The sequence below is a fragment of the Peromyscus californicus genome, unplaced genomic scaffold, assembly GCF_007827085.1.
Source record: "Peromyscus californicus insignis strain IS unplaced genomic scaffold, ASM782708v3 Scaffold_14__1_contigs__length_90479793_seg_2, whole genome shotgun sequence".
NCBI lineage: Eukaryota > Metazoa > Chordata > Mammalia > Rodentia > Cricetidae > Peromyscus > Peromyscus californicus.
In genome coordinates, this window is record NW_026294436.1 from 41,883,471 (window position 1) to 41,895,548 (window position 12,078).

The 12,078-nt window shown below is 45.4% G+C and overlaps 1 protein-coding gene across 7 annotated transcripts in view; it reads left to right on the forward strand.

Moving 5' to 3' along the window:
- The first annotated feature begins 2,583 nt into the window (after nt 1–2,583).
- Nucleotides 2,584–12,078, forward strand: part of Abl2 (ABL proto-oncogene 2, non-receptor tyrosine kinase) — a 99,515-nt gene continuing 90,020 nt past the window's right edge. For all 7 annotated transcript variants that reach the window (XM_052737277.1, XM_052737283.1, XM_052737278.1 and 4 more), the window contains exon 1: nt 2,584–2,778. In XM_052737277.1, the coding sequence (XP_052593237.1) occupies nt 2,622–2,778 (157 nt within the window). In that variant the 5' untranslated portion in view covers nt 2,584–2,621. The remainder of the gene's footprint in view (nt 2,779–12,078) is intronic.

Sequence of the window (12,078 nt, forward strand, 5' to 3'; positions counted from 1 at the left end):
AGGTTTCACTAGCTAGCCCAGGCTGGCTTGATCTCTGGTCTCAACCTTCAGAGTCGCTGGGGTTACAGGCATACACCCTCGTCCCGCCAGAGCCAAGTTTTGAGTCTAAGCCTTCTAATTTCAGAGTCCCTGCCCTTAACCACAGCACTGTTCTACACAGCAATTACTGTCCATCATTCATGAATTAGCAGAGAAACCAAACTGTTGTCACCAAATTGAAATTCCCTGGGTAAATGAAAACTAAACAGTAAAACAAATTGTATTTCTATGATCATCTTTATGCTTTGTGAATTCATTTTTTCAGTAGCTGCTACCATTTTGTGACTTAAAAGAAAAAAAATATTTCAAGACAACATTTTGCTGTCATACAGGCTGGTCTCATTCAAATTCATGGACTCAAATGATCTCCCTGCTTCAGCTTTCTTAGCAGTTGGGAATACCACACAGGAGTTCAAGTAAACACCCCAGCATGGTGTGTGTGTGTGTGTGTGTGTGTGTGTGTGTGTGTGTGTGTGTATGTGATTTTTGCTGTTTGAGACAGGATCTTACTATGTAGTTACTCTGGTCTTAAACTTGTGATCCTCCTTCCTCTGGACTGTTAGAATGGCAGGGGTACAACATGACTCCCAGAAAAAAAAAAAGTATTTAAATTTGATATAAATGAAAATTCATGTTCTATCCAGTGCTAACGTGTAGTGCTTCCTTTCCTATGGAAGCTAAATTCAGTTGTATCTGGCCACACCTTGGATGGCAACGGAATCATTTAATAGTGTTCTTAGTTTGCTTGCTTGCGTGTGTGTGTGTGTGTGTGTGTGTGTGTGTGTGTGTGTGTGACAAGACAACTCTCACTGTCAGTTCTTACCTTTTGCACTTGGTTTAAGACAGGCTTCCTTAGCCACTGCACTTGTAAGCCTGGCTAGCTGGCCTGTGGGCTTTTGGACACCCTCCCTTCTCTGCCTCCTGCCTTCTTGTAGACAAACTGGGATTACAGAGCTTGGGCTAGTGCATCTGGCTTTTCACTATGACTAGTAGCTTTTTCTGTGCGTTCTGGGGCTCCAAGTCCAGGTGGTCAGGCTTGCAGGGCAAGTACTTTTTGGACACTAACCCATCTTTCCCCAGCCCCTAAGGCTGTTAAAATAGTGAATATCTATATTGAAATCGGCTGGAGGTTGGTAGCTCAGTGGTAGAGCACTTCCCTGGAACTCCAGGCCCTGAGTTTGAGTCGCACCAACACACACTTTTGATCATGCGTGGTTCTACAAAATAAATGAAACCTATTTTGCTAACTCTTCTCTTCCTTGTGCTTGTTTCCCCGACTCTACGCAGTGGCTCCAGTCCTAATTCAAAAGCAAAATTTCAGGTGGTACGTCCAGTAACTGAGCCTTTTAAAAACACAGCTAACAAGGAAGTCAAAGGAATAGCAGGAAATAAGCATCATGGAGTCTTCGAGGATTGAAAAAAAACAACTGGCTCAACCTTCAGATGAAGGAACACAGTGGGGGTGGGATGTCGAGACAATCGCACACGGGGTTTATGTCAATAAAATCACTTCTCTTCCGCCCGGGTCACTATTTAGACAACAGACGCTAAAGATGAGTAAGTTCTGACTCAGAAACGAGGTCAAAGTGATATTTTTTTCCTTGTCAACAAAGGAGGGCCCGACCTCGTGCACAGAGAGGAAAACATGTCTGTCGGGAGATGAGCTTTACTGTCAAGCCTTTTAAAGCCAATAGAAACACATGCGGTTAGATGGCAGAAGAGTTCGAGAGCAATCCATGGGAGTATGAGGAAGTGAGCTATACTGCTTTGCCAATAACACCGCAATGTGCACGCAACCTAGGCGAAGGCAATTTAACATCAAGAAATAATCCCCCAAATTAAAATTAAGTTAAGCCTGCACTTTACCATCGCCCCATGAAATTTGTACCATTTCAAACTTCCCTCTAGGCCAGCTGCTAAGTGTATGCGAAGGACTCCTCAATTGAATGGCAGCGAAGCACAGGGATTCAGAGCCTCAGCTGTTTGCAGCTGAGCTGCGCACGTGGTGGGTTCTCAGCCTCCTCTGACTTGACAGGTGGAGGTGGGACAGGAAAGACTGGGGGCCCACACTCCCCCAGGGCGGGGTGGTGTGTGGAGCCGAACGTGGGTGAACTTCCGCACCCGCAGGTTCGGATCCGGAGCCCGGGCACAGTGAAGCACCCGAGGGCCCCCCAGAAAGCTTCGGTGGATCGGTGGGCCCCGGCCTCCACCCAGCGGGGCGCGGCGCGGGGCGGGGCCACCTGGAGCTCCGCCCTCCGAGTAGCGGAGGTGCTTGGGCGAGAGAGGGGGGCGGGAGACGCTCTGTCCCACGCTCGCCCTGTGCTCGGTGGTTTAAAGATGGCGGCGGCGGCTGGGGCGCGGAGCCGCCGGAGGGGGAGGGAGAAGGAGAGCCTGTGAGACGCTGGGAGGCAGCGCGGCGGCGGCTGTAAGGAGTCCGCGTGCGGAGCCGCCGGCGACTCGGGCCTGGGGGCGGCCTGGGCTTGGACTGGAGAGGCCGGAGCGGTGCCAGGGGCTCCGAGGCCGGAGCGGAGGAGGAATGTGAGCAGGGGTCGGCGGGGGCGCGGGAGTACGCGAGCGGCGGGATGGGGCAGCAGGTGGGCCGCGTCGGGGAGGCTCCCGGGCTCCAGCAGCCGCAGCCGCGCGGGATCCGGGGCAGCAGCGCAGCCAGGCCCTCGGGCCGCAGGCGGGACCCGGCGGGGCGTACCGCAGACACCGGCTTCAACGTCTTCACCCAGCACGGTGAGTGTGTCCGGAGCCGGCGGAGGACGTGAGGGGGAGGCCAGGGCTGGGGTGGGGTCGGGGCGAGGTGCGAGGCGGACGGGCAGCCCTCGGGGGGCGAGGGCTGGAGGGGTGCCCGCGAGTGGGGGCGGAATCCGCTGCCATCTGGGCCAGTCACGGGAGGCGAGGCACACCCCTCCCCCCGCCCCGGCTCGGCTCTCCAGCCTGGCTGGCAGCGTCTGGGGGCGGCGGCAGAGAGAGCAGGCAGGGGTCTTAGGGACCCAGGCTAGACTGTCTGCTGTCCTGGGACAGGACGGTGGGAGGGGGGGGGACGACGACTGTGGAACAAGGGATGGTATCCCTAGGGAGGGAAGGATGAAGGCAGGTATGAGCTCAGGTTCAGGAGGTGGGAGGATAAACCGGTTGTTAACGACGGGAACGAGTCGTGCCCTGAGGAACTGGGAAATAGGTACTGCATCTTAAGAGATCGTGGCATATGCCGTTTGTGTTTCGTTAAATCAGGCAGCGAGCAGTGTTAGAATGGTCAACTGTGAACCCTTTTTAGCATCTCTTTACTTTCACCAGAGTATTTCTCCCTAAACTAAAAAGGAAGGGCTTTGCCAAACCACCCTATTCTGTGTATCTGAGTAGGACACAGGATTCTGAGATGGCTGGCGGGGCTGTAGATGGGTGGGTATGGTTAGGGCTTCCATGTGGATATGAATGTGAGTTTTTCTTTGAGCCGCAGTTGTGTGTGTACATGTATGCATAGGTGCTCCAGGTAGTCTGGAACTTACGCCGTCTCATACAGTTTTCAGAAGAGCTGACTTCAAACTATTTAAAATTACATTTATTTTGCGTGTGAGTGTGTGTGTGCGGGCGTATGTATGCAGAGCTCAGAAGACAACTCGGGGAATCATTTCTCTACTTCCACCATGTGGGTTCCAGGTATTGAACTCATCATCAGGCTTGGAGGCAAGTGCCTTTACTTACTGAGCCATCTTGTCGGTCCAGTGTCTCTAAACTCCTAATAAATACAGATTTTGAGCATACACACTATTAATTCGTGTGTCTTTATTATATACACGAGCTACTGTCCCACTAATGCAGTTAACAAACAGAAATAGAGTATAAGAAAAGGTGCTCTGTGAATCAGTGGCAGTGCACACAGCATGACAGAGGCCCCAGATTCAAGCCCCAGCAGCCCCCCCCAAAAAAGTATTAATTTTTTCCCCCCCTGAAGCCAAGTGGATTCTTTTGTTCCTCTATAGTGTTGTTGACCATTTTTGAGAGCACTTTTCTAGAGAAGGGCAGAATAGAGAAGGGGGGGGGGGGGAAGCAGAAGATATCCTCATACCCTCAAGAGGCTGGTGATGTAGATGTGAGTTCTATGGATAAGACCGGCTTGTATAAACTGGACGAGGAGTAGCAAACTACAGTTTCACTGACAATACATGTAGAAGCCAAATAAAGAATATACAGTGTCCCACACCACATAGTTTGGGGAAGGGAAGGATAAGAAGTGTAAACTAGTGGGGTGGTGGCGGCGGCGCACGCCTTTTAATCCCAGCACTCGGGAGGCAGAGGCAGGTGGATCTCTGTGAGTTCTAGCCCAGCCTGGTCTACAAAGTGAGTTCCAAGAAAGGCACAAAACTACACAGAGAAACCCTGTCTCAAAAAAGTGTAAACTAGTCACGAGAAAGGGCCTTTCAAAGCAAGTGATAGATGGTAGTATGCAAAAAGATGATCCCAGGGTTTTATAGCCATCGGTCGAGTTGCATCTGAGTTCTTCATTTGGACCTTTGTTTCCCTTTTCCTTTTTTAATTTTTAAAAAACAATTAAAATTTTTATTTGTACAGGTGTTTTGCTGCATGTATGTCTGTGTGCCATATGCATACCTGATGCCCAGAGAGGCCAGAAGGAAGGCATCAGGTCTATTCTTGGAACTAGACGGTGGTGAGCTGCCATGTGGGTGCTGGTGATTGAACCCAGGTCCTCTGGGGGAGCAGTGGGTGCTCCTAACCACTGAGCCATCTCTCCAGCTCCAGAGTTGTTTCTTAATGGAGGAGGTGGGTGATTTTGGGCATTTTAGTTTTCCATGCTCACTCTTGAAGTGCTTGAGCAGCTCTTCAAGGTGTATGGATTTGTATGCAGGTGCTATTCGTATAGTGTTTATTAAAGTACTAAAACATAGGGAAAGGGTTAACAGTTCTCAGGAAATCCACATAGCTTTGCTTTATGGAATTACCTAAGTGTGGCCCAGTGGGCAGCAGTGACCCTTCCTCCTCCTCTGGTCTGTAAGAAGGAAGAAGTCATGAAGGATGGACAGGGTTTAGAGCTGTGGAGCTGGAAAAGAGCAGGCTAGGCAGAAGACAATTGGAAAATGGGAAGTCGTGGATGAAATAGTTAGGAGACAGGAGAACAAAGTTGCAAGAGTGGTAGTTTGGGTTTTCCTCTTCCTTTTTTTTTTCTTTTGTGATACAAAGTCTAACTGCACAACCCTGGCTGGCCTGGAACTCACTGTGTAGACCAGGTGCCCCTCAGACTGACAGAGATTGGCCTGCTTCTGCCTCCTGAGTGCTGGGATTAAAGAGGTGTGCCAGCATGCACATGTGTCCTCTTTGTTTAGTTCAGGCCTCCCTCAGACTTGCAGTCCTCCTCCTCCTCCCTCAGACTAAAATGCTGAGATTATGGAGGTGAGAATCCAGCTGCCATCTTTGAGTTTATTTGTCTGTGAAAGAGATGCCCTTTATTTGTAATCTTATGACTCTAAGTGAGGAGTAATAGGAACAAAACCTTTAGTTGATGGAGAGAGACTGGGTTATAGGAAATCTGGCAGAAAAGCTTCATCGGTTTAGTTGATTGGCTATAGTTTATAGGTTCTATCAGTATACTCAAGTGTGAAAGGTAATGGCTGGGCAGTTGGCTTTGAAGTCAGGATTAGAAGCAGTGGAAACAGGAGAGGTAAGTTCAAGGGTATTTCTGTTCATGCAGGGAATAAGAGTGTTTTTGAGTACCTATTGGGCTCTGAGGGCCTTGTGAACGTGAGTCCTAACTTCAGGAACTTAAAGGACTTGATCTCCCACCCCACCCCCTGCGTAACAGTTCTGGCTGCCCTGGAACTTGATTTGTGGACCAGGCTGGCCCCAAACTCACAGAGATCTGCCTGCCTCTGCCTCCTAAGTGCTGGGATTAAAAGCATGGACCACCATGGCCTGGCTAAGGACTTGATTCTAATAATTCTCTTTGGGATTGTTGAAGGTGGGAACCCTGGGGCCATTGTATCAGTATTTGAAATCTGACTGTTATTTCCTGTGTGACCCTAGGCAAGTTATATATTAGGCTCCGTAAAATAGGGATTATAAGAGTACCTAGTATTTTATGGGTTAATATATGCAAAGCATTTAGAATGATGCCTTGCACATATTATGAGTTCATTGTGGGCCAAGTGTGATGGTGCACAACTTTAATCTCGGCACCCAGGAGGCAGAGACAGATGAATCTCTTTGAGTTCAAGGCTAACGTGGTCTACAGTGAGACCCTGCCTTAATAAACAAATAAATAATTTATGAAAAGAATTCAGTGTGTCTTACCTGTTTTCATCATTCTTCATTATTATTTTTATTTTATGTTCATTGGTGTTTTGCCTCCATGTATGTCTGTGTGTTACACAGAATGTCAGAAGTCTTGGAACTGGAGTTACAGACAGGTGTGAGCTGCCATGTGGGTACTGGGAATTGAACCCAGATCCTCTGGAAGAGCAGTCAGTGCTCTTAACCACTGAACCATTTCTCCAGCTCCTATTTTTATTAAAAACAAGGATATGTCAAAGTTAACATCAAGGTTTTATACCTGGGTAACTGGGAATATGATTTTATTGGCAAGGTTGAAAGTTAGCAGATGGATGGGATGTTAATATAATAGGCAAAGGCTAGTGTGAAAAAGAGTAGAAATAATAAATACTGGAAGAAATGAAGGTAAAGTAAGTACTTTTTAATTTTTGGAGGGGGGTAGTCTGGGGATTGAACTGAGGGCCTCATGCAAGCCGGACTATCCTACCACTGAGCCACTGTGTATCCATTCATTACAGTAGAGGCCCACGATGGATACCCTGTCTCACCTCGGGAGGCTGAGATTAGTAATGTGAAGACATTTTTTGCTTGTACCTAAGGAGACAAAAGTAGGTGCTCTCGAGGGCTAGGGAGATGGCTTAGTGGTCAGGCATGCCAGAAGTCCTGTCTTTAACCCCCTGTACTGTTTAAAAACCAGACAGACAGACAGACACCTGAGGCTGAGACACTTGAGTTTGAGGCCAGCTTGGTCTGCATACCAAGTACACATTTGGCATTATTGTGAAAAATAATCTAGGTCATGGAACTAGTATATAAATCACTATCCTTTAGCCGGCACATGCCTATAATCCCAGCCCTAGGAAGCTGAGGCAGATGGATTGCTGTGTATTTGAGGTTAGCCTGGGGGTATGGAGTGAGTATCAGACCAGCAAGAGCTGTGTAGTAAGGCCTTGTCTCAAAAAACTGGGAAAAGTTTCCCGTTTTGAGTTCATTGAATTCCTAGCATGTAAAACCATAACTAGAAGGTCTGGTGTAGAGTGGGAGAGATGGCTGAGGAGCTAAGTGCTTACTGCTCTTTTTTGCGGAGGACCCAAGTTTGCTTGTTAGAACCCATTCGAGGTGGCTCATAACTGCGTGTAAGTCCAGCTGCAGATGATCTGATGCCTTCTTCTGGCCTCCTCCAGCATCTTCAAACACACACACACACACACACACACACACACACACAGAGCAAAAATCTTAAAAGTGTGATAGGCTCTTGAGTTTACGTGTAGATTTAAATTTTTTAAATAATTACTATTGTTATTGTGTGTGAATATCTGCATGGGCAGTGTGTGTGTGTGCGCACATGTGTGTTTGAGTTTGAGTGCAGGTGTGCATGGGAGTCAGAGAACAGTTCTTGGCAGTTCTCTCCCTTCTATCACGGCTTCCTGGCATTGAACTCATGTCGTCAGGCTTGCACAGCAGTTGCTTTTGCTTGCTCAGCTGTCTCACTGGCTCTCCATAGAGGTTTTAATGTAAGTTAGATATTCTATGTATCTTAGAAAGTTTATCAGAGTCCATGATTTATTTCTTTAGCCGAGAGTGTCAATTTTTTTCATTGTTAATATTATGAGTAAGCTGTGAAAAAAAAATTTGCTTTGCCAGAAATGTTTTAGAAATGTAATTTAGAAAGAATGAAATAGTAGGCCGTATTTTGGTATGAAAATATGATGTATTGTATGACTTGTCAGTTTTTTAGTTGAAGCTTTATTGGTGAGCTGTTGTTTTGTGCCAGTAATCTCGGGTTGAATGTCTTTGTCTTTTTTGTTTATCTTGTTGGGTACAGTAGGCTGGCCTTGAACTTTCAGTAGTATTCCTGCCTCAGCCTGCCCAGTGCAGAGATTATTAGTGTGCATCACCAGGCCTAGCTGCTTACTCTACTTTTTAGTATCTGGCATATCTTTCAACAGTTAAAAGATTTCAAGTCAGTGTTGCTTCCTTCCTACCTCCTTCCTGAAAATTATATTAACCCCCCGCCCCACATAAATTATGAGGTTTTGAATAATAATTTTTTTCTTAAATTCACTTTTAAATCATTGGAATTTTCTCTTTTGTACCTAAAGTGTATTCCCCCCTCACCCCAAGACAGGGTTTCTCTGTGTAGCCCTGGCTGTCATGGAACTTTCTCTGTAGACCAGGCTGGCCTCAAAATCACAGAGATCCGCCTGCCTCTCTTCCTGAGTGCTGAGATTAAAGGTGTGCGCCACCACCGCCCACCTCTTGTAGTGCATTTTTAAGTCTTTACAGAGTAAGTTGTGGACACTCCAACGTGAAATGATATTCCCCAAAGATAGCATGATCTTAACTGTAGTTGTCCATTGAAGCAGTCTCTATGTGTAGCCCAGTCTGGTGTTGCCCTGTTTATTTAAGACAGTCTCCTGTAGCCTAGGATGGCCTAAAACTTCATACCTGAGGATGGCTTTGAATTCCCTATTCCCTTGCCTCCACTTCTCAAATATCGAGATTACAGATGTGTGCCGCCACATGGGACTTGTAGGCTGGTCTGAACTCTCTAGTCTACTTACACTTCTAAGTGCTGGAATTGTAGGTATTATCATGCCTGGCAGTGATCATTAATTGTTAGGAGAATTAAATTTTTGTAGTTGTTCTTTTTAGATAGGGTCTCACTCTATATCAATCACAAGCTAGCAGGCAACTCACCATGTAGGCCAGGAAAAATTAAAAAAAAAAAAATTTGACTGGGCATAGTAGTACATACCTGCAATCCCAGCACTCAGGTGGTTGAGGTAGGAGGATTGAAAATTATGAATGTAGAAAACTGTAAAATACTCAGCACTCAGGCCCTCCATTAGTAGTGGACCATACTGGGTAGATGGTTGAGAACAGGAGGGACAGCTGAGAGCTCACATCCCTAGCCATCAGGCAGAGAGGGCGCACTGGGAATGGTTCTAGTCCTTTGAATTTGAGTCCTCAAAGCTTGCCTCCAGTGACATACCTCCTCTGATAAGACCACACCTTCTCTAATCCTTCCCAAACGGTTCCACCAGCTGGGGACCAAAGAGTCAAACATATGAGCTGATAGGGACCACTCTGATTCAGCCCACCACACTTTGTATCCTCTGCTAGAACCTGAACTGGGTAGGCTTTCTGGAGTGGTTATGGTGTTCTTATTTAAATCACTTACATCTGCTTACTTTTATATATTTCTGTAATAGTGTTAGTTTAAAACATTTTAAACTGACAGCATATCTGATAAGTAACAATTTTACTTGATACAACTTTGTAGGTGAGGGCTGGGGAGATGACTCAGATAGGTGGATCCTAGGAGCTCACTGACTGACTGTTCTAGCTGGAACTGTGAGCTTCCAGTTCACTGAAAGACCCTGCCTCAGAAAATAAGGTGGGAAAAGATTGAGAAAGACGTCCTCAGGTCAATCTCTGACTTCCGGGTGGGCCCGTGTGGGTGAGCTCACCCTCATACTCATTCATGCAAGACACACACACAGACACGTTAAGAAGAAGACAAGAGCAAAAAAGAAAACTGTAGGTAGTTGTTTTTGCCATGACATCAGAATGCCCAGATATGGAAGGTCATCTGATAGCATAAATGTAACTATGTGGAGCAGGGGCATCATTTTATAACATTAGAATATATAATTGAAGTGCTCCAATGATCTTGTATTAGAATTTATATTAGCTGCCTAAAGTATTCTCTCTAGTTTATTATAGCACTATGCAATTTATAAGAACTTTTTTATTTCCAGATAATATGTCAGACCTCTGCTACAAGAGCTTTTAGCTGCGGAGGGATCTTGCAACCCAGAGCGTTTTCTCTTTCTTTATTAGTCTAGACTAATTGCACATGTTAATGACTCAAGAAAATTTTTAGATATAGCTTAGACAGAACTGCTTTCCAAAAACTGTCGATGCTCAGATAGCTGTTATGAACATCCTCATTTAAGTTAGAGGATCCAGATGGTGGTGGCGCACGCCTTTAATCCCAGCACTTGGGAAGCAGAGGCAGGCGGATTTCTGAGTTCAAGGCCAGCCTGGTCTACAATGTGAGTTTCAGGACAGCAAGGACTAAACAGAGAAACTCTGTCTTGAAAAACCATTAGGAAAAAAAAAAAAAGAAGTTAGAGGATCCTGCCCTGGCCCTGCCTCCAACTGAGAGATCTTGTCTGTCTCTGAGTGCTGGAATTAAAAGAATGCACTACCATGCCCAGTGAAAATATTTATTTTTATCATTTTTAATTATGTGTTTGTGTTTGTGTGTGGGTATGTGTACATTAGTGCAGGTGTCTATAGAGACAGAGGCTTCGGGTCCCCTGGAGCCAGAGTTGCAGGTACTTACGGGCCCATCTGCTGGAAGCCAGACTCAGGTATTCTCTGGGAGCATCTGATCCTGATCCTGAGTGATCTCTCTAGCCACCACCATCAGTCTTTAAAAAGAAAAATGTTAAAAGCTTTTGAGTGTGAAAGTGAGATTTATGTGTGTATGTGTGTGTGTGTGTGTGCGCGCGCGCGCAATAATTCTTTGTTAGTAAGCACTGCTGTTTTGGGTTGCATGCATACTCTGAGATTATCATACAAATTAGAACATTGTTTTGGTATTGCTTTCAGTCAAACTTCCAATCAAATAAAAGCATGGATGCATACACATTTAATATAATAGTATCCCTGAGAGAGGGATCTGTGGTTGGTATGTAAAATGAATAAAAAAATAATAGTATCCCAAATTTAGTCTGGATTCCTTAAAGAAACAATAACTACATTGAGCTCTTGCTTCATTTTGCTTCTGGTAAATGTGCTGAGTGTTTGGTGATTCGCTGGCTTCTCCACAGTGAGCTCTGCCAGTGTTGGGTTTTGACCAGCATAACACAGCTCAGGAGCTCAGGCCATCTGTATTCCCTGTTTTGCTGTCCTAGGAGAGGACTGGCCCAGAAATCTTTCAGTTGATGTGGTCAAGGTCAAAGGTAGCTTAATAGACAGTATGTACATATATTTTCGTAATCTGCCCTTCCCTCTATGCTAATTATAACAAACTGAAAAAACACTACTGAGTTAAAACCCAAGCTTGCCACTTGGTATTTTGTGGTTTCAGGTAATTACTAAGAAAATATTCTGTAAAAACTAACAATATATTGTTTGTATCACCCATCTGTTCTTTATTTTTAAAAAAGTTGATGCCAGAAGCTTTTTGTCATAGTAACTCTTTGATTGATTTAAAGATTTCATTTCATGTACAAAGATACCTAAATGTAGAAAACAAATGTACCATAGAGGAGCTTATATAGTAGTCAGTAAATAGCTGGGCATGGTGACACACACCTCTAATCCCAGCACCAGGGAGGCAGAGGCTAGCGTGTTCTACATAGTGAGTTCCAGGACAGCCAAGGCTATGTAGAGAGACCGTCTTTTAAAAAAAAAAAATTAAGGTTTATTTAGAACTTTAAAAAAAGATTTAATGAGTTTTATGTTTCTAGGAATTCTGCGTGCATGTGTGTCTGTGCACCACATGTGTGAAGGGCAAACAATGCCCAGAAGACGCTCTGGAGTGGCAGGCAGGTGCAAACACCATGTGGGTTCTGGGAATTGACCTGTGTCCTCCGCAAGAGCAACTGGTGCTCTTAACCACCTCTCCAGCCCAGATCTATGGATACACAGTAGACAACCATTTATTTATTTATTTATTTATTATCACTATTATTACTTTTTTTGTTTTTTTTGGTTTTTTTTTTTTTT